At 42.8% G+C, this 23223-nt stretch overlaps 1 protein-coding gene across 4 annotated transcripts in view; it reads right to left on the bottom strand.

Moving 5' to 3' along the window:
• GRIA1 (glutamate ionotropic receptor AMPA type subunit 1) overlaps positions 1–23223 on the bottom strand; it is a 294934-nt gene that overhangs the window by 134444 nt on the left and 137267 nt on the right. For 3 of the 4 annotated variants that reach the window (XM_026510831.4, XM_026510832.4, XM_044388532.3), the window contains exons 3-4: positions 7597–7836; positions 3724–3908 (exon numbers count right to left, since the gene is read on the bottom strand). In XM_026510831.4, coding sequence (XP_026366616.2) covers positions 3724–3908; positions 7597–7836 — 425 coding nt within the window. The remainder of the gene's footprint in view (positions 1–3723; positions 3909–7596; positions 7837–23223) is intronic. The other variant, XM_044388533.3, reaches the window with a different exon arrangement.

Raw genomic sequence — 23223 nt, 5'->3', positions numbered from 1 at the left:
CTACTTAATTGGATGTATGTGCAGAGCGGCTCACATATTTTTTTTATGTAGGGAATAATTAAATGCAAGCACACACAATGAATGCTCTGAAACAGTGGTTAGACTGTGAAATTCCAGGCCACGGAGCTCAAATACTATTGGGATGATAGTTTTATTAATAATTCTCCATTACTTTTCCATCTTCTTGTCAAACGGTTTGCTGCCCTTTCAATAATAAGATACCTTTACCCAAACCTATTCAGCTTCTAATAAGCACAAAACAGCAAATAAGAGATCTTTCAAAACCTACCACATTTAGGCAATGGATAAGAACAGTCTCTGCAAGATGAAATTACAGATTGAAACATAAGAAACATTGATGACTTTTGGTTGATAAAAATTAGCAATTTCATACGGTTCAGTATAATGCCAACCTTCCCACCCATTTTTTTCACCTACCAAACCATTGTTCTTTCTTCCCTCTTTTCACAAACATTTGTTTAGTGCTTACTTTCTACTGAGCACCGTGCTGTGGCTATAGTGGGAAGTGAGACATGCATGGTCCTTGCCTCCTTGGAGGTCCCACTTTCTGGGATGAGACCCACACTAAACAGATGAAGAGGTGAATGCCCCAGGGTTACAAACTGAGAGAGGTGTTGTAAAGGCATTGTACGATTTCACGTGGAGCCCATAGCCTGGCTCACCCTATTCCTTCAAAGCTCATTTCCACTGGACTGCTTTAATTCATAATCTTTGTGTCTGGAATGTCCTTTTCCATTCTCTCTGATTATGTATAACCTTTTATGGCTGAGCTCAAATCCCAACTACTCTGTAAAACCTTCTCTGATTAGTTAATGCAACAGATATTTATTGAACAGAGACGATATGCTGAGTGCTATGCTGTGTGCTGGGGGAAAACCTGTGACCATGTGAGGCAAGGTCCTCATGCCCTCCCTAAGCTGAACTGGCATTTTACTTGAGAGACAGATGGTAAATATATAAACAGATAAGTGAACAAGATTTCAGCAAGTGAGAAGCACTATGAAGACAATAAAGCAGAGTGATGTGATGGATGGCCTAATCCTGGTCTTTCTCATCTCTAACTCATTCTGAACTTAATGACTGTACTATATAATTTGGTGTCTAATACATTGACAAAGCATTATATTCTAATAACCCTATTCCTTGCTCACAAACCTTTACTGACTCTCCACTCCCTATTGGAATAAACCCCAAAGTCTTCAGAATGGTTTCCAAGAGTAGTCTTAATTATGTGACTGTCACTGTCTCCCGGTAGACATGTAGCATCCTCCACCTACCTTGCTAAGCCAACCTATGAACCCCAGCCCTCACGTGTCCTCTGGGCCTCCCTACATGCCCTTCTTTCCAGCTTAATGGCTCTTATCCAGCCAGTGACTACCTGTAAATATTCAGAACTATTTGGGATCTTTCCTAGAGCCTTCATTGATTCCCTATTCTTTCCAGGCACTCAAAAAATATTTATTGAATACCTACAGGGTACCAAGCACTGTTCAAGGCACTGTGGATATCACAAAGAAGAAAATAAAGCAAAAATCCTTGCCTTCATAATGCCAGTATTCTAGTTGGGGGGCTGGACACAGAGACAGGCAATACCCTACCTGGAATTAAGAATTACCATTTCCCTCCTTAGGTTAGGCAGGACGTTTGTATTAGACTGAAAAGATCTCAATTCAAGGGTTTGATTGTTTAGAATGATGTCAAGATGTCAGACTGTAAGCCATTAGATGTAAATTTGAGACTCATCACTGTTACCAACTAGTTGTCTGAACCAAAGGCAAATCAATCAACGTGACCGTCAGTTGCCCCATCTGTAAAATGTGAATGCAGGTGGTAAATCAAGTGATGTGTAAGATCCATGCAGCTCTTTGGTCTTGCTTTTCAGAATAGAAGAATCCAACAGTTAAAAGAGTTAATATACTACAATCTAAAATGCCCATACACACAGGTCACTTCCTTACAAATCATAAGTTTGTCTTTTGACAGAGGCGGTGGCTAGAGACAGCAGAGGCTGAAAAGTTACATTCTTAGGGAGGTTGGGCCCCGCAGCCAGACTAAGATGAGTTTGACTTCCTGCTTTTCTTACATGTTAGCTGTGAAATCCCAGGCAAGTACAGTTCCTTGTTTCTTCATTTATAAATTAGGGGAAATGACAGAAGTGGTTTTATAGCGTTGATGTGAAGATGAGGCAGCGTGATGCCTGGGAACGACTTGGCATGGTGTCTGGTACATGGCAAGCACTCAGAAAATGGTAGCACTGGCTACTGTCTTTACTACAGAACAACAAAGGACAAGTCACCAGTCTATTAAGAATACCTAATTATCATTCAGTACTGTTTCCAACTGCTATCTCATCCAATCTTTTTCTCAGCTTTGTAGAACAGGGGCCATCATTCCTATTTTACAGATGAGGACACTTATGCACAAAATGACTCAAGAAGATAGTACTAGGTGGTGCTATAAATAGCAAACTAGGCAAGGCAAGGGCTTACATATATCACTTGCTGTGGGGCAGGCTCTGTTCTGAGTGCTTTACATGAATAGATTCTTTTAACTCTCATAGGAGTCCTCTGAAGAAAGCCATAATTATTATTATGCCCATTTCACAGATCAGGAATCTGAGACTTGGAAAGACTAAAAACCTGGCCCAAGATCACAGAGGTAGTAGAGCTGAGGTTTAACTCACAGACAGCAGGGTCTCTGTTCTTAACCATGACCCTATCCTGCCATGTTTAACTATCATTCAGATCTTTTGAGTCCGGCCCAGAGAATCCCCATCTCATGGAAACAATTTTTGCTGGTTTCTCTTTCCAAGAGGGGAGGCCAGATCCATACTTTGGGGGGTAGAACACATATTAATGCCTTAAGCAATCCCTGATTTTCAAAATCTCCCCTTTCTGTTTCTGAGGGCTCCGAGTAGTTGCTGAGCTGGTGGCGAGATTCCTGGTGGGGGTCCCAGGGTCTCGAAAGGCCATCAACAAGCTTTGTCATATTGTCAAGTACCTAAAACTACCATCTGTAATTATATAGCACTGTTAAAGAACGATTGCCAAATCTTTCTTGCTAGTTCACATGGATACGTTTATCAAAAAGGCAACACAAAGGCCTGCTACTTGTGAAGTGGGTACATGTTATCATTCTGAGAACGGGAAGAACCATGGCTTAGAGACCTCTAGCTAAAAACTGTTGAGGTTACAGTGCCCTTTCACAGAATGTACAATCAGTGGATTTCTCAGACACATGAGTGTATTCAAGGAAACAGTAGAGAGGTGCTTGCTGCTTCCCTACACTCTTAAAACGGGGCAGTGGGCCGGATGGAGGAGATGCCAATTGCTAGACCAGTGAGTGACAGAACCCAGAGCTGAACCCAGGAATCTGGCTCTACAGTCTATGTTCCCCATGTGATAGTATTTCACAAACTCTAAAATGCAATGCAATCTGCTTTTTTCACCATAAAGGGAAACACTGGAGGTAAGTTTTTGGTCAACTGATCTGAGAACCATTTGAAGCCCTAAGTCCAGTCTCCCATTGCTTGTGCTATTTTATAAAAATTCAGAATTAAAATGTATAAATTAAGAAGGTGGGGAAGAAGTCACCTTGTCATCTAGTCGAGATCTCTCTTTGTAACATCTAAGGCAAAAGGCCATTCGGCTCCCTCTTGAACCACTGCCCTCACCCATTCTGAGCCTTTGCTACATGCATTACCTGGCCCAAGATGGCATTGAGGCGTTCTGATTCACAGTCCACCACCACTAGCCGCTCCTTTTTCTTTTCCAGGTCCTGAAAGAGCATCCGGTATCCCTCCTCTGTGGTGGTCAAAATGTTGACTGCTGTCACCTGCCAGTTCTTCTCAGCAGCTGTGTCCAGGACTTTCTGCAGGACGGACAGACCTGGAAATTGGGTAAGATGGAGAAGTGGCAATCAGGATATGCAGGTACCACCCTGCCCCCACTCGGCACCCACCTCCCTTGTCTCCCCTACCACTCCTCCACCATGCTCAGCTCAACTTTCTCCCACCGTGCAAGATAGAGCTCGCTGAAGGCAGGCAGTGGGTCTCTTTTGTGCTTCTACTTCCAGAACTTAGCAGGAAGTAGTGTTCGTGATTAAAAATATAACCAAAGGCTCAAATCCTGATGGTACAACATATTGGTTAAGTGACCTTATACATACTACTTAGTTTCTTCAAACTTGAGTTTCTTTATTGGTAAAACGGTGGTGTTAATAATGCCTACCTCATAGGGTCATCATGAGGATTAAATAAGAATGCGTGGTAAGGGTTTTATAAATATTATTGGGCATTTAGTAGCTGCATATTAAATATGCCAACCTGACATCTAAATAGGCACCTAATAACTGTCAAATTCATGAATGTTCAGTACCCAATACTTTGCCTTTTACATAGTAGGTATTCAATCAATGTATATTGAATTAAATTATTCTCTTCTGATTTATAGTTAAGTAATAGAGGAGCCCATTACTCAACGCAGCTTTGTTTCACCTTTGAGACATGAATGGTATCTCAGTTTCCTACTGCTGTGGTAACAAATCACCACAAACTCATTGGTCTAAAACAACACATTTATCATCTTATATTGCCACAGGTCAGTTTGATCTCCTTGAGCTAAAATCAGTGTGTTGGTGGGGCTGTGTTGCTCTCTAGAAGTTCTAGGGGAGAAGATTTTCTTGCCTTTCCAACTTCTACAGGCTCCTTGCATTCCTTGGTTTATGGCCCCTTCCGAATTCAAAACCAGCGGTGACTGGTCAAGTCTTTCACATATCACCCTCTGACGCTGGCTCTTCTGCCTCCACCTTTGAGAACCCCTGTGATTACTTTGGGCCCAAATAAATAATCCAAAATAATCTCTCTAAAGTCAGTGGATTAGCAACGTATATTCCATGTGTAACCTTAATCCCTCTTGCCATTGAATTTAACACATTTACAGGTTCCAAAAATTCTCAGAACAGAGACATCTTTGGGGGGAAGATGGAGGTCATTTTTCTGCTTACTTCAGATGGTTGTTTCAGTCTTGCATTATTAATCAATCTTTTGTACATATATCATTTGTCTCCTTGTAACCCTACTATTCCCTCCCACAGTGGCCAACATGATGTCTGGCCTTAAGAATCATCTCTAGATTGATGCTTTTTATGCCTTTTTTTCCTTTTAAAAACATTTATTTAAATTCAATTAGCCAACATATAGTACATCATTAGTTTTTGATGTAGTGTTTAATGATTAATTAGTCACACATAACACCCAGTGCTCATCACATCACATGCTCTTCTTAATGCCCATCACCACCTTCCTTTCCACAACCCTCCATTAGTTTCCTGGAGTCAAGAGTCTCTCATGGTTTGTTTCTCTCTCTGATTTCTTCTCATTCAATTTTCCCTCCCTTCCCCTATGATTCTCTGTGCTATTACTTATACTTCACATATGAGTGAAACCGTATGATAACTGTCTTTCTTTGATTGACTGATTTCACTTAGCATAATACCCTCCAGTTCCTTCCATGTTGATGTAAATGGTAGGTATTCATCCTTTCTGATGGCTGAGTAATATTCCATTGTGTATATGAACCCCATCTTCTTTATCCATTCATCTGCTGAAGGACATCTCGGCTCCTTCTACAGTTTGGCTCTTGCGGACATTGCTGCTATGAATACTGGGGTGCAGGTGCCCCTTCTTTTCACTACATCTATATCTTTGAGGTAACTACCCAGTAGTGCAATTGCTGGGTCATAGGGTAGCTCAATTTTCAACTTTTTGAGGAACCTCCATACTGTTTCCCAGAGTGGCTGCACCAGCTTGCATTCCCACCTACAGTGTAAGAGGCTTCCCATTTCTCCAGATCCTCTTCAATACTTGTTGTTCCCTGTCTTGTTAATTTTAGCCATTCTGACTGATGTGAGGTGGTATCTTGTTGTGGTTTTGATTTGTATACCCCTGATGCCAAGTGATGTGGAGCATTTTTTCATGTGTCTGTTGGCCATTTGTAGGTCTTCTTTGGAGAAGTATGCCTCCTTATCTTTGTTTCTTTTTCAGTGCAAGCTATTTGGTGTGCTTATGCCTCACACTGGCTGAAAGTTTACTATGTGTCTGGCACTATTCTACTAGCTTTCTTGTTTTCAATTTACTTAATTCTCTGAGGTACATATCATTATTATCCCCATTGAACCACAGATATGAAAATTGAGGCTCTGAAACATTTAGTCATTGGCCCAAGGTCAGATAACTAGCAAATGGCAGAGCTCTGAGCTCAGATTTCTGAGACAGACAGAGTCCTTTAAGAGCATGGGTATTTCTGCCAACCCCAAAGGTGTTTCTCTATAATCAAAGTTATATTTTTCTGGGTTCTGGGAAGTAGGTTTGCCACTTCCAGGGCTCAAACTTCAGTATGAGTTTGTAAAGCTGTCCTGAAAAAGCCCTTCTGCAGGTATAATCCTCACACTAGCTGCTGTTTGAGAAGGGAAATCCTCAAAATAAGGAGAGGGGAGGGAAAATTGAAAAAAGCAGAGGGTTTCTGGTCTCTCCTGCTGTCTCCTCCTCATTGAATAATGCCATTTGACACTGCCCCCCAAAATTGATCTCACAAGTATTCTAGGTCTTCCTGCAAGAATTAGGCCTTCCTGCCTCAGTTTCTAGACTGTGCATAATCCATTTATTTATTTACACTAATAATGACTAAGTTCTGATGACTATTTAGTATTCAAACAAAAGGTAGCAGAGTACAGTACAACCACCACAGGCATTAGAAAAAAGAGGATAGTTCCCATTTCAGGATTAGGGAATAGAGAAAGTGGTGTTTGAGCAGCTGCAAAAGGAAGGAACGATTCACATATGTAGATTTGGGAAAGCAAGTGCATTCCAGAAAAGAAGAACAGTGTGAGGAAAGATGCAGAGAAGAAAAAAGCAAAGGAAACATTTGGAAAATGTGATATAAAATTCAAAATGTCGTGGAAGCACAATTAGAAGGGCAGGAAGAGGTGATGATGATGGTGACGATGATGATACGGAGGACTCGGCGCACTTATGTCCCACGCGCTAGAAGGAACTTTCTAGTCACCTCATTCAATCTCACAGCAACTTTAGGAGGTAGAGATTAGGTTTATCTTATTATAGAGATGAGGGAATGAAGGCATAGAAAATCTTAGCCCCAATGTAAACGGTCAAACTGAGGCAGAAAGAACGTGCCCAAAGACAAACAGCTGGAAAGGACAAGACATAGAATTTGGATCCAGGTCTGTCTGACTCTAGAATCTGTGCTCCTGACAACAACACCGTGAGCCATGAGCCATTCAAAGGAGGCCCTAGGGCTTTGAGTCTGGACTCAGGAGCCATGGAAGCTTGGTGAGCTGTAGAGTGACATAGTGCGTTAAGAGGATTACTCTCTCAAAGGATGTGTTTCCACACTGTGAGTTGGAGATTAGCCACCAAGAAATCAGACCATAGAAATAAAGCATTTCTGGATCATTCCCCCCATGCTTTTCAATGAGGCAGGGAGGCAGCATTCTCCTTCCTGCTGGCAATTTTCTCTCCATCTCTCAACAGTCTCCCTCCCCTAACCCATGGCTTACCCCGGTCGGCATCATAAATGTAGACAAATTTCTGCCACTTGTAATGGTCGATGATGCTGATAAGAGCATCCTGCAGCTCAGGGCGCAGCTGAAGGACAAACTGATTGGAGGTGTCAACAGGAAAGCTCGGTGTAATGAAGCAGACATGGAGGGCCCCACAGAAGGAGGTCAGCATGTTGACAGTTCTCCGTTCATAAAACCCAAAGATGGCGTAGACTCCTTTGGAGAACTGGGAACAGACTGGAGGAGGAGAAGAGAAGGATTAATAGAAGATGCTGCAAGGAAGCTGGCAGATGGCTCCAAAACTATTCCGTCCACTAGTTCATCCATCCCAACTTATCATCCTTCCATTCATCTATCATCTGGCCGTCTACTCATCCAACCAATCTCTCCATCCATCCTTCCAACTTACCAGTCTAATCCAACTGTCCATCCATTTTACCTATCTGTGTATCCCACCCAACCATCCGTTTGATATAATATTTAGGAGGTGCCAATTCTATGCCAGATGTTATCATGCTTACTAATTATAAATATACACAAACCATTTTCATATGTTCTCTTACTTTATCTGTGCAACAACCTTCTTAATATAGAAGAGGGACAAATGTGTCATTTTTCAAAGGGAGAAACTGAGGCTCAGAAAGTTAATGAACATGTCTAAGATGGCACAGCTAGGGCATATCTGAGTTAGGTAGACATCTTAACCCCAATCCAGTCATCTTTCCATGACACTGCCCATCACTTTAAGGCAAAGCATTAAAAGTTGTTACAGGAAGAAAGAGGTTTGCCATCTTGCTGCTGATACACAAAATAAGTGTTGTGTTTGGGTGATTGTAGCACAAATTCCTGCCTCCCTGAATTTGGCTAAATTAAGTGTTCTCTGAATTTTCTTCCAGTCTAGAGGTTCCATGATTATAGATAAACAGTCTGATTGACACATGGACAATGCTTATGGGTTGAGGGGTGCAAAATCCTGGAGAGATATGAGTTGGCATGGATTTAATCAGGGAATGCTTCCTGGAAGAGAAGGCTTCGGACCAAAAAAAAAAAAAAAAAGTGTTGATTTTCTCAGTCTACTCTTAGCTTTCAGTATACATTTCTCTGCCAACGTCCACTTTGTGTTTGCACATCCTGCTAGCTGATTTTTCAGGTCCCCCAGTGTATCAGACATAGTAATAGTTTAGCTGTATAAACATCCCCATGGGAGCCATTTTGTAAGATCCCATTGCAGTTACCAATTCTGGTTTATGGTTTATTACATGCTGGTTAGAATATAGTATTAAAAAACCAAAGTCATAGGGCCAAACCCCAGGTCAGTCAGCTACTAAACTCATTTTAATATGTGATACAGGAAGAGGGTTCATTGTCTTTGCCCCAGTGAAGTAGGTGACCAATCCTAAAGCCAACTCCAATGCCTGAAATTACCCTGCTCATATGGACGGTGAGATGAGTCATCCTCATAACAGTAACAGTATTTTCAGGTACTTTGCAGTCCTTTCACATATGTTAGACTATTCAGTTCTCATCACAACCCTGTGACTTTGCTTTACTGTTTTTTTTTTAAGATGAATAAAGCTAGTAGATCCTCTTAGATCCTCTGCTCTCTTTAGCACATCACCTGCTTCCATGTATGTGGGGGTCCCACATTTCCTTGTATGTGGGGGTCGCAAATTACCCTATATAAGCATCGCCCAAATGTGTTCCATGAAACATTAGTCCTGCAAAATGCTCCTTAAAAAAGAAAAGACTTCTTTGGTCAAATAGATTTGGGAAATGTTGTATATCTTGTCGTCCGCATCTTGGAGGTTCATACTGCACACTAGTTACATAAAAGGTTGTGAGGAATCCTGTTCAACTTTCACCCAGATTTTGTCAAGTCTGTACATCCCCAGGATCCTTTGTTGGCAAATACTTTTAACATGTTATTGAAGATCCTCTGGGCCATGCTGCACTAAAGAATGCAACTAACCACCAGTACTCAGTTGTCTACTGTGAGTCTCAGTTCCCATTCAGTCCCTAGAGCTAATGGGCTTAAGGACTGCAACCGAACTGTGCAAGTCACCTGTCTGATTCCCACTGAAATCAGCATACTGTCTACAGGAAACCGGGCTGGTTCATTAACATTTGCTTGCATACCTGCAGTTACTAGACACTCATGACCTCTCTAGATGCCCAGTCCACTGACTGATGACTCTTTGAGACCAGAACCTCATGGAATGTCTGCACTTAATCCACTCCACAGTCCTCCCAGTAACTGATGGTGGTTCTCATGGACCCTAGGCTTGTGGCATATGGTTTTTAGCAGTGAAATCCCTTCTCCAGCCAGAAGCAAGAGGGATCTTTTTAATTAACAAAAGCAAAAACAAAACAAGACAAACAAAACACAATTTTCCTTCCTTGTGCAAAAGCTCTCAAAAGTTTTGAGGTTTTTCACTGCACATAGGAAGCACCTGACCATAACTCAGAGCTCGAATAACCAGCCCCTCAGGCCCCTCCCACTTTACACCCCTCTCCTTGCTCCCTGCTCTGGTCACATGGGCCTTGGTAGCTGTTCTTTGGGGGCTCTGAGCTCACTCTGCCCTGAGACTCTGAGGCAGCTCCCTTCCTCCTCCTATAGCTCTTCCCTCACCTGTTTGCAAAGATCACTCCTTTTTTTCTTTTCTTTTTTTTTTTTTAGTTTAAATTCAATTAGCCAACATATAGTACATCCTTAGTTTCAGATGTAGAGTTCACTAATTCATCAGTTGCAGATAACACCCAGTGCTCATCGCATCACTCCTTTTCTGCAGTTGTATCTCAGCTCAAATCCCACCCCCTAGAAGGGACTTCCTTCATCACCTCTTCTCAGTAGTGACTCCAGCCTCCCCACACCTGCCTTTCTATCACATCACCCTGTCTTATTTCTCAGACTTTCTTAATATCTGAAATCATTTCTTTTTTCTTATTTTTTTTTGCTTGTTTGTATCTGTGGCTGCTTGGGTCAATGTTAATCCCTGAAAACAGGGGTCTCACTTGTGCCCCAAAGCTAGCATAGTGCCTGGGACATGGTAGGGCTTAATAAGTATTTGTTAAAGAATGAATGATAAATGCTTAATAAGAGGGTCCACATGACCCACAGTAGGGTATGAGGGGGAGCTCGACCCAGACAGAGATGACTGCTGGGTCATCCTGGACCCCCTGCTTCTCTAAAGTAGCTATTTATCCTTTCCCACTCAGACTGTTTTCTCTTTCACCCTAATGAGGACATTCTATCTGTTCACAGCAGACAATAGGCACTGTCTTTAAATATCTATTGTAATTGCCAGAATCAAGATTTCCATAAATATGGATTTCTCCACCAGGAAGCATACATTGTATATTATTCACCCTATGTTAAATATAGATTTGTCAAAAAGCACAATCCATCGTACTGAGTGAAGTGTATAGAGGGAGCACATAAACCCGTTAAAATATTATAATATGCTCTGTATGGTATTTTTAGGATTTCTTCTCCCTCTGGTGCAATGAAATATTATCCTGTGGGATATGAATCTTATATTCCAGATCTATTCCCTCATGTCATCCACTTGATTTCACACCTTTAGCTGGGCCTCTGGGGCCCTCATGGCTGGTGTTTCTTGCTAGAATTTAGAAGCAAAGGAGGAAAGGAGGAGATGGAAGTGTAAGAAGTAGAGTAGGTGCACTTGATCAAATCCTTAGACACACAAGAGGCCAGGAATTTTTCCCTCTCAAATGATCTCCTTATTTTCCCTTTTCAAATTTATCTTCCCTTAAACTGAGTTCTTTATCCTCTAAGGCTAAGAGGGTACATTTACCCATTGCTCCCTAAAAGAGCATGACTTGGAGGTAGCTTGGCCTGGATTTACTTGAGTGGACCCTGATCCTCAGAATTGCTTGCCATCTGACCTTCAAACTAGCTCCTCATTTTGACCAAGCAGGAGCAGCCACAGTGTGTGTGTGTGGTGGGGGGGGGGGGGGAAGAGACAGAGACAAACAGAGAGACAGACAGGGAGACATGCAGAGACAGAGAAAGGGGGGGGGCACTCTGCAGCCCAAGGACTGTGGAGATTGCCGTCACTGGTTAAATATTGAGAAATACATTTAGTAGGTGTAAGGCATTTCTTTGACTCTGTCATAGTAAATATTCAATCAGAAGAGATAAGGTGGTCTTGTAAAAAAAAAAAAAAAGTACTAAACTAGATGCCAGAATATCCAGAGGATTCTTTTTGGTTTTATCGTAATGTAGCAGTTATGTGCCCTTGAGCAAATCCCACGTTTTCCCTGGGCTTCATTTTTCCCATCTGTAAAATGATGGTTTGAACTCTGTAATAGGTAACATCCCTTCAGGCTCCAACATCCTAGATTCTAGTCTAATTCACTCAAACGTGTTTACCAATTGACAACACTATAGTTATTTGCTGGTCAAACTTTTAGCAACCCCCAGAAGCAGGTATAGGCTCTCACTTCTTGGATCTGATTGTAGCAAACTCCTAGCACTAAATGTAGATGCAACCAGTCTTGAGTTTTATATGTAAGACACAATTTTAACCTGCTGTATGAGCTGGTTACGTGGTCGAGAGTAGGTGAGAGGAGGCAAATTGGAAAGGGGGCTGGAGGTAGGGACTGCACGGTCATGTATAGCAAGCAGGAGGAAGAAGTGGGAACCTTCAGAAGCAGCATCAGAACTCCGCCGGGGGCTGCTCTCTCTCAGACTCACTCTGTTGTTGAATCAGAGTAGACTGGACTGCGTGTGGTACCCTCTATTTAAGACCACGGTGGTGACTAAAATGCCTCCGACAGTAATAATTAGGTGCTGACATTTGAGCACTTACAAGGACATTCCCTTGCATTGACTTAGGTTGCAATGGGGAAAGTGAGGCCCAGGACCGGTACAAGGCCCAGTTGAGATCTGGACTCCACCAGTCTGATCAGAGGGCTGGAGCTCTTCACCTCTGTGATGTGCTGCCCCTTCCCCAGAAAATTTGGTAAAAAACAGTCTTGGTACCTAGGTCACCTTCAGTTTCTAGAAAATCCTCTCATATCACACTGCCTTCCTCTAACATAGATAAAGGTGCATTACTACACGAGGGTCTATGGATATTAAAATAAAACAAAACTGGGTGATGTGCTCGATGCCTCTCCCTGTCAACTCTGCGAATCAGGAAAAGCATATATACACATATCTGTTCTCCATCCGTCTGTCCATCCACCCATCCCTCTACCATTGGACATCTAACATCCACCGCTCATTAGGCAGTGGAGATGCACTGGCGTACGAGACAAGCCCTGACCTCAAGGACTATTACCTTGACCGTGGGAGGGCCCGACAACTAAGCAGGTGGCAACACTTCAGTGTAAGCACTGTGGCAGGGATGAGTTCAAGCCTTAGGCAGGGACACCTAACTCCAGCCTTTGGGGACCTCAAAGAAGGCTTCCAAGAGGACGTGCTAGCATGGATGCTGACAGATAAGCAGGAATCAGCCAAGAGAGGGGGCATGGTGCCATTGCGCATATATGAAGGGCATTTGGGGAGGGGAGGCAGAGCATAGGGAATAGTCAGTGGCATTGCAGCAGTGTTGTAGGGTGACAGATGGCATCTACACTTGTGGTGAGATAGAATGTACAGAGAAGTTGAATCACTATGTTGCACACCTAAAAATAATGTTAACAGTGTGTGTCAACTATATCCAATTAAAAAGATTTTGTATATATATATATATATATATATATATACACACACACATATACATACATATACATATATATATATACACACACATTTATTTATTTCAGGTAGAAAGAACAGCCTTCGCAAAGACCTGGCAAAGAAAGAAGACACAGCGTGTTCAGGGAACCCGGCCAAAGTGTCAGATTCAGAGGTCTCTGCCTCCAAGAGAATGAGTAGCAGAATGTGTCCAACAATCAGAGCGAGTGAAAAAAGAGGCCAGGAATTCCCTCCTGGGGAGGTAGGAGGGCAGGACTGGCAAGGGCAGGAAAACCCACGCACAGTGCAGGCTGCCTGAGTCCATCCTTGGTTCACTCAAACCTCTGATAATCACTCCTTCTTAGGGCACCATCCACTTAGTATCAATAAATCCCCCAGCCCTGGGCATCGCCCTGACAGCTCTCTCCCAGGGAGGGAACTCCTGTATCAGCAACTCCTTTTTATTGTCACTTCATTTAAGGCTTCTCACACCGACATTTCTCCTTGCTCCTGGCTTCAGTCCCTGGAAATGTGGCAGCCTCATTGTAAATAGTGGATAATGAGATGATAGGACAGTTTCCTTTGGGGGGAGGGAGATAGAAAGTGTGAGTAGCGGGGTGGGGGACCTTTAGGTATTCATCCTCCTCCCTGAATAATACTATCTTTATCGGTGAGAATGGCATTCTTGACCCAACTCTAACCTTGTGATGTCAAATGTGTTTTATTTCTGTCACTCAGAGGCCAGTAAGAATGCCCCTCCATCCCCTTATACTGTCTTGCATCCAAGATCTAATACTGATGTGCCATGAATTACCATAATAAATATAAATTGTCCCCATCCCCTCTAAACAACATCACAGTTATTTAGGATTCTGAGATATGTCCAGAGCTTCCCTGTTATTTACTAGATAAAACCTTATCGTCCATTTGCTAAATTCAACAAATATTTATTGAGCACCAGAAACTAATATTACCAGAAAACTGGGATACAGTGATGATACAAGACAGGTGTGCTTTCTGTCTTCATGTAGCTTGCACAGGAGTTCACAAAGTTCTACATCAAGGGAAGGGAAGGATATTTGAAAGAGTAATAAGGGGTTCAACCATAGAAAAAATGGTCATAGCAACTATTATGGCCAGTGTTTACTGAGCACTTACTACCGGCCAGGTATGGTACTAAGCACCTGGTGTCAACATCCAGGGAGAGGAACCAGTTTATCCGAAGAGCTGAGAGAGAGAGGAGGGGACCTTAGAGAAGCTCCAGAAAAGCCAGGGTAGGGATGTGGCACAGAGTTGGAGGGTGGTAGGGACCCCATTGCCAAGGGCCTTGCCAGGCCTTGAGAAGTTAAGTCTCTGTGTCTCATGTCAATATTGCATTTTACTTTGGCTTTGGATTCACCTAAGCTTCCTGGGGACTCTCTTCATGCTGGCCCTGGAGCCCAGCTGGGACATGGCAGCAAATGGAGATGCAGAAGAGGAGCCATCCTCCCTGCTCAGATTGCTGTATTTGTTAGGAAACACGAGTGTTAATTACCAAGCGTTGAAAGCCAATGAGATGTGTCACTGTATATGAGGATAAGAATTAGGTAAAGGCTGGGACCCCTGGTCCTAGAATTAGACCCATCTTGTAGTTGACACATGAAACCAGGGGCAGGGGACAGGACAAACAGACTGACTCTTCAGGTTTCTGATACGGTTTTGGAAAAGTACCTGCAAAGAAGCAAATCTGGGACTATGAATAAGCCCCTTTCCCTCCCTGGGTGCAATTTCCCCACGTGAGCCATGGAGTTCACACTGAATCAATGTTTCTCAAACTTTCGTTTGTTTGTTTGTTTGGTAAAAGACCTCTAATAAAACTTTAATACTCATTGGAGATGTGTAGTTCTACAGATGAGAATGTTCTCTTCTTTCTCCCCATCTTTCTTCTATCTTTCCACCATCCACTCATCCAATAAATGTTTACTGAGCATGTAGTACATGGTAGGCAGCAAGATGGTACCCAGGGGATACAACACTGGATAAGGAGACAAGGCCCTGCTATCATGAAGCTTCGATTCTACAGAGTGGGGAGAAATTATATACAATCAATAACATCACTTTGGACACAGTAAACGTTTGAAGAAAATGGCATGATTTGTGAGAGCCACTGGCAGGGAAACTTTAGATAAGATGGTCAGGGAGACCCTCTTTATGGCACGAACACAGGAGCTGAGAAATGAACCGTAAGAAGAAGCTGGCCAGGCAAAGGGCCAGGGAAATAGTTTCAGGCAGAAAAAGGACCAAAAGTACAAAGACTCTTAATTAAGGCTCAGGAAAAGATTGGTGAGTTTCAGAAACAGAATGAAGGCCAGTGTGGATGTAGCATAGGAGAAAGGAGGAAAGCAGTAGAGATGAGCATGAAGAGAAACATTCTATAACTCTCTGAGTAAACTTAATGCTCCTCCAAGGATTATGGTACCTCGTGTGTGACTTGGGTACCTGTAGAGCTCTAGAGCTTCACCTTGGCCTGAGGTCAGTACTACCTGATCTTACCAGACCTTTCAGTTCTAACATCTTAAAGCACAAGTCAATGGAGGAGAGACACAGTGGAGGGTAAAGGGGTTCCGACTCAGTGGAAAATGGGAAAGGGAACAGCTTCTGACTTAGGTGTGATGGGACCTCAAATGGATAATCATTGAGTTCACAGGGCTCTAGTATAGATGCTGCTGTTTCTTGGATGTTTCTAGGCTGGCTTTAGGTTCCGGGCCATTCATTCCTGCTCTTGCTCGACCCTAAAAAGCCCTCCTGCCTCCTGCCTTTTTCCTCTCCAAATCTTTTCCCTTCTTTAAAGGTTTAGCTTAAATGCTACTTCCTCCATGAAGCTCGTATGCCTCCCCATTCCTAGCTCTCATCTAAAGGTCTCTATCCTTCTTTTAAATGTCCATAAAAATTTGTGTATCTTATCAATTTTTATCTATCTCTCATGCTTTATTAGTTTAAGTTCTTTGATTGCAAGAACAGAAATCAACACAGGCTAATGTAAGTTAAAAAGAAGTTTGCTCTAAGGATATGATGGACCCACAGCTAAAAAACAAACAAACAAAAAACAAACAAACCCCCCTGGGCTTTAGAGAAGTTAGAATTGCAGAAGTTTTAGAATCTGGGGTTTCATGAACAGTCTCTTCAGTGTCCCTACTGTCTAGCCATTTGTGATAACTGCTCTATACAGTTCAAGACTGGCCATGCTCAGGGCCTGGATCACCCCTTGGTCAAGGGAAGGCAGAGCAACTAGCTAACTATCTTACCAAGATGGCAGCCAAAGGGAAATGAGGGTGTTGTGAACAGAGAGGAGATGGATGGTGGGCATAGCAGACCAACAGATGTCTACTGAATTTCTATTTGCTGTTATTTTATAAGTCGAAGTCCAAGACTACGTTAGGCGCTCCATAAATGTCATATACATCTAAACACCAAGGTTAAGTAAGGACCTGTATAAAATTCAGTTATTGTTACCTGTTTTCGATGGGTTAGATACTGTGAAATAGAGTGGTGGATAAGACAGATGATACCTCTGCCCTCATAAAGCTTCTATTATTCTTCACAATCCCTAGATGGTATCACACAATGACTATACAATATTTTTGGCACATAAGTAAATGAAAGAATGTAAATGTAAGTCATTTACCAAATTAATCAATTGATACTATTCTTGACAACTGATGTCATCTTGCTCCAAGACTTCACTTGCATTGGTTTGGACTCACTATTTTTCTTTCATATTATCAACTGACTTTATATGTTTTCACCCACAACTGAAGTACAAATTCCCTTGAAGGTAGAGGCCCTCCTTCATCATTTTTCTTGATAGGTACAATGAGCAGTACCCTAGACAGAGTTGGGTAGGGCATAAATATAAATGCTTGGTGATATTACTTGTCTCACAGTCTTCTAAATTAGGCTGACCATCTAGCAACCATGAGCTTGTAGGATATATAATACACCCTTCCCACTGCCATGCTCCAGCCCACTGAACTCTATTTCTCCCTGTTATCTTAGGCCAACAGAGAATGAGAGCTGTGCTCTTAGGCTGGCATCCAGAACCAAGCCAACCTTAATGTATTCCACCCACAACACCCAGTCTCCTTAGCCAGTGCTCCCTAGGCAAAAAGGTTTACATCCCATTACATAACTCAACCCTTAGGATGTCAAATGGATTAAAAATGAGGGCATTTTCACCCTGCATAGCAAACTGCTTAGCATTACTATGTACCCATGTAGTGTTATGGAAAGAGGATCTTTCAGAGATATTTCCTATAATGACACATATAATGTGTGCTTTCCTCCTTGACCCATCACTTAATCCAAGAACAATCATAGGATCATAGATTATTAGTGCTAAAAAGGTACTTGGTCTTGAGGGCCTTCTGGCCTAGAGAAAAGTCTCCTAATATATAACTGTGTGACCAACTCCACTTTAAAGTCGTCTTTTTTTTTTTTATTTTTTATTATGTTATGTTAGTCACCATACAGTACATCCTTAGTTTTTGATGTAGTGTTCCATGACTCATTGTTTAAGGTCTTTTTAATTTACATGTGCTTCAAATGTACATAACCTGGAGTCAAGGGTATCACCAGTCACAGGTAGAGCCTCCTACCTCACATGATGTTAGTATACTGGAAACTTCCCACTAACTATGTATTCTGGGTGGCTGGCACTACTTAAGAAAAATACTATTCTTCTTATTGGTATAGTTATGTCACCTACTGAGTATTTACTGTGTCCAATTCTGTTCTAGGCACTTCATCTGCATTTTATCATTCACTCCTCACAGCATCCTAGTAATTTTTTTTCCTAATTCATGCATGAGGAAGCTGAAGTTCAGGGAGATTAATTAATCTTCTACAAATCACTCGTGTGGTAAGTGACAGAGCTGGGATATGAATCCAGGTCTGTTCCACTCCATGGCTTGTGCCTTGAGCTATGCTCCTCTGTCCCCGAAGGTCTGGCAACACAAAGCAGAGCTTTCGTTCCCTGTATGATATTCCAGCCAAGGCCAAGCACTCACTATGTGCCAGGCACCATGATAAATGTTTTATGTGAATTACTCATTTACTACTAATTTGATAGTATGGATGAGGGATATCATTATTATCCCATTTTATAGAGAGAAGACTGAGGTTAAACAATTTGCCCAAGGTCACACAGCCATGAAATAGAAGATTCAGAATCCAAACACAGGCATTCCAACTTCAGAGCCATTGCTTTGACCCTCTCTGCCAGGTGTCAGCACACTTTCTCCACAAAGGGCCAAATAGTAAATATCTTAGGCTTTGTGGGCCACATGATCTCTGTTACAACTAGTCCATGTAGCTTTTGTAGCACAAGAAGCAGCCAAAGACAAAATGTAAACAAGTTGAGTGTGAAATTCTATGACAGTATAAAACCTTATTTACAAACACAGGCCACGGGCTAGATTTGGCCTGTGCGTTGCAGTGTGCCAGCTCCTACTCTGTGCTTTTCTGCTACTGGATAGCAGGTAGGATGAGATGCTGGAAAAATCTGGGGAGAGATAATAATAACTCATAGTGCATTACAGGATTCTCAAATCTCTCACATCCATTTTCTCTTGTGAATACCCAGTAGGGTAAGTAGGGCAGGAATGATGACCCTTGAGCCCATGTACAAACGAGGAACCAAGGATCGTGTAGCTGAGGAATGACAGTAATAGGTGACTGCCCACCTTTCTTCTCCACATTTTGCAGTTCTTTGGTGGTGACTGTGGGTATTCTTCTGTGTTGACTGCGGGGAAGGCGGGGGTCAGGAGCCATGAGAGGGTCAGAGTCAATTGATGATGTTCCAGTTTGGCTGAAGGCCATTGCTTGCTGGCTTCTGTGCAAGAGCCAGTAGGGCCTCAAAGCTCACAGGCTCCAACTGAAGTGTCAACACACAGAGAGCAATATGGCAAGTAGGTGGGGTGGTTCTGACCTCTAGGCTTCCTCTTCTACGCGCTAGCCAGCTTTGGTCTAGAGAAGGCCATAACACTGCCTTACAGCTACAGACGACTCTGGGGTAGGAGAAACCCCAATCCTGAGAGGGCAGGAACTTTGAGGGGTTTATTTTAAAAATGGGTATGTACCAGAGGGTTCACAACATGGTGGCTGGACCCTTCAAGGCCAAGACTCAGCTACGTGCAGGAGTGCTGGGTAAGGTGCTGTGGTAAGAGCATTATTTGGACAAGGTTAGGGCTGGATTTGAGGATAATGTCAGGCAGAGCATACTCTTGGATTGGGTTCTAGGGCTGAGGAGAAGGTTGCGTCCAGGGCTGGGGTGAGTGTTTACTCAGCCTCATTTGGGGGTAGGTGGGGTTCACTAAAGAGTCCAGGTTGAGACTCCATTTACTTAGCTTTGCCTCTGTGTAGCCTTTGGGAACTAGCACACTAACCAGCCAGAGCAGACTGAATAAAAGCAAGGATACTAACCAAAGGGAAGGGGTTGTAGGAGAGATTAGCATCAGAGCTTCCCCTGCCTTTGGCCCATCCACTCCCCCATACCTCCTCTCCCCTGCATCATAAAGCAACTTCTGTTGGTTCATGAATGAACCATGACTGCAAGGCACATTGGGTAAATCATTCATGAGGTGAGGCCAGACTCTCCCTTTGGCTATCTTGATTCTGTTTCCTGGGTGAGTGGGAGAAAAAAAATATTTTGATTCTTATTTGTTATTCTTTTCCTATGAAAATCATGCATATAAATGGGCTTTTCTAAGCCAAGCAGCAAGTCTACAGTGCAATGCACACTGATGAGCCTGATCGGCACCCGTCAATCAAGGCAAGGTTTTACCAAAATCTGCAGATGACAGCCCTAGGGTGCCCTAAAATCAGTGAAATTCGTTTTCCAGTGAGGGTGTACCCACTGAGGAGGGTGAAAGGATGAGAAGGAGGGATAAAATAAGGCTACAGAAGACGAGTGGTTCCAGATCTCAAAATTGTATGACACCACCAGAAACCAAAGTCCACCTTGTCTGATATCTGAATTTACTCCTGACCTCTGCCCTTGGCTGATTTCTGGAGCTGAAAACTAACCAAGTGGAGAGCTGGATACAGAAAAGCTAAATCTTTTTTTTTTTTTTCCTTCTGTTCTTCTAATCCATGGTCTCAGTGAAGCATGCTGGGAATACCTCATTTAAAACAAATGCTCAACCAGTAATAGAATGTTGCTATGAACATGAGCTTGCCTTTCCTTTCCAACAGGGATGTGACAAACAAGCAAGAGTCTACCATTCTGGGTATTTGAAATCTAAGGCTGCAAGCTCGGCCCCCTGCCTATTTATGATCCTGTCTCTGCTTCCAGGCCATGCCCCCACTGTCTCAGCTTCACACTGCTCTTTCTCTTACCTTTCAAGATGGTCCAAACTTTCTTGCCTTGGGGCTTTTGCACATGCTGTCCTCCCCTAAGAAGTTCTTCCACCCTCTTTAAATGTCTGGCTCCTCACTCCTCTGGTCTCCACGTTAGTGTTCTCTCTTCAGAGAGGCCTTCTCTTAAGTATACATCCTGCCTTTGTGCTCTCTACAGCAGTGCCTTATTTCCATCATCTCTGTCTTTGATTATCCTGTTTAATCTTCTGTTTTTTTTGTGTAATATCCCCCAATAGGGCAGGGATTATGACTATTTTCTCCATCACTACAGTCCTGGCATCTATACAGTGCCTGGCACATGGGAGGCACTGAAATATATTTGCTGAATGGAATGAATAAACGAATGAATGAATGATAGACCAAACATGCTGCTGGTTCTCTACATGACCTTAGGCGAGTTATTTCCCCTCTTTGGAGTTCATTTCCTCATTTGTAAGAGAAATGGGATTTAGTTAACTCAAACGCTCTTCCACTTCTACAAGTTTTCTTCTCATTTTCCAGATGGGAGAGGGGAGGCCCGAGAGCATGCTGTCCAGCCTAGGGACTGGAATGCAGGTCTCCTAGACAATTTCCACCAACTGAGACTCTCCCAGCTGCTTCTCTGCAGAGATGCTCACCCCCCACTCCTGGTACTGAGTTCCCTTTGTACCAAAATTTGAATCACTTTGTAAGGTTTCTCAAAATGCAGGATGAGACAACTGCTGCCAAAAACCAGTCCAGGCTGCTTCAATTCTGGAGGGAATTCTGAGAATACAAGCATTTCTCACTATCCTGGGGTGTTCTCTTTGTATGTCCCCACTAAAATGAAGAGTTCTAGGAGTGGGTGTGTGGGGGAAGGGCTGAGATTCAAGCTAATACTGGGGAAAACAGAAAGCGAGGAAGGAAGGAGAAGGCACAGGTACAAATATGAGGAACAGCTGTGAGCATTTAAGGACAGCATGAGTGTGCAGCTAATATACTAGCTTTCCTACTTTGGCATAATGCACCCACAGGACTCCATGTGGGAGAGCCTCATGGCTCTTATTCAACCCTCCAGCCTCATTTCCCGACGGTCTCCTGAACAGCGGAGACCCAAACACAAACTGATGAACGCAGCACGCCATTTCTTTCCAGGTCTCCATCCCTCTGCACACATTCCTCAAACATGGCCCTCCACACCTGGAAAACTTCTACACATCCTTCAAGACCCCACTCAGATGCCAACTCCAGTGGGCAACCTACCAACTGTTCCAGAACAAAATTACTTTCTCCTTTGAGTTTTTAATGCACTTTCTTAGTACTATCTCGATATTTCATAATTTAGCATTTTCATGTTTGCCTTACGACAAACTTATGACACAGCTGTCATAAAATTTGTTTAAAATTTGTTTTTTAAAGTCTCATGGAACACTACATCAAAAACTAAGGATATACTATATGGTGACTAACATAACATAATAAAAAATATTTAAAAAATAAAATAAAATAAAATAAATTCTCAAGGCCTAGCCCCGGTCTTGATACAGTAGATACTCAGTACTGCTGGTTTGCTCTCCTGTGAAGGGAGGGCAATAGTACCTGCTTGTCTGCTTTGAGTTTACCAAAGTTCTAAACTCACTAGAAAGTGTAGTAAACACGTAAGCCATTCTTTTATTCTAATCACACCACCAAATAAGAGATAGACCAGACAGGATATTATTATTCCCTTTATCCACATGCACTTCCAAGGGTTAAGAGGCTTGCTCTGTGTAGCACAGTCAATAAAAATCAAACTAGAAAGAGAAAATCATGTTGCATGAGTTCAGGTAGAGTGTTTTTCCCATCAGATCACAAATGCCTCTCAAAAGTTGGCTGTGAGCTTGGTCACAATGATTGGCTGACTAAAGAAAACATGGATAAAAGTCCCTCCAGAGATGTCACACATGTATCTACCTCCCCCACTTTCTATCCCCACTACCACCTTGGCCTGCATCTCTGTCACCATTCATGATTCACACTCATTACACTGTATCATTTCCTTTATCCTGGCCCCCACTTTGCCCACTTTCCCCCCCATCCTCATCCATTCTTCGCAAAGCAGCCAGAATATTCTTTTGAAAACAGAAATCGGGATCCTGTCCTAATGCCATGGCTCTAGCCCCCTCCAAGGTTTCTCATCATGCTTTGAATAAAGTCTAAGCTCCTTTGCATGACCTCTAAGGGTCTGTATTGTCTGGGTCCTGCTGACCTGAACAACTTCATTCATCATTTCCCTGTCCCTCATCGATTGCTTCCGCTCCTTGGACGTACCACGGCCTACCCAATGCTGCACCCTCTACGTAGGACTCATCTTCTACTCTGCTTGGCTGGTTTCTTTCCATCTTTCAAGGACTGCCCTAAGTAGGTTACCCACTGTTCTCTGTCACAGCATTGGTTTGTCCCCTTCACAGCACTTTACTCAAGTTGTAATTACCGTAGAAGCCCCTTTATCTGATGCAATGGGGACTGCAATTAGATTATTTGAGAAAGATGGTTAAAAAGGAGAATCACAAAAAATGATTCATAGC

This window comes from Ursus arctos, unplaced genomic scaffold, assembly GCF_023065955.2.
Source record: "Ursus arctos isolate Adak ecotype North America unplaced genomic scaffold, UrsArc2.0 scaffold_15, whole genome shotgun sequence".
Lineage (NCBI taxonomy): Eukaryota > Metazoa > Chordata > Mammalia > Carnivora > Ursidae > Ursus > Ursus arctos.
The sequence above is the reverse complement of the archived record's forward strand: the minus strand, read 5'-3'. Positions and strand labels throughout refer to the sequence as shown.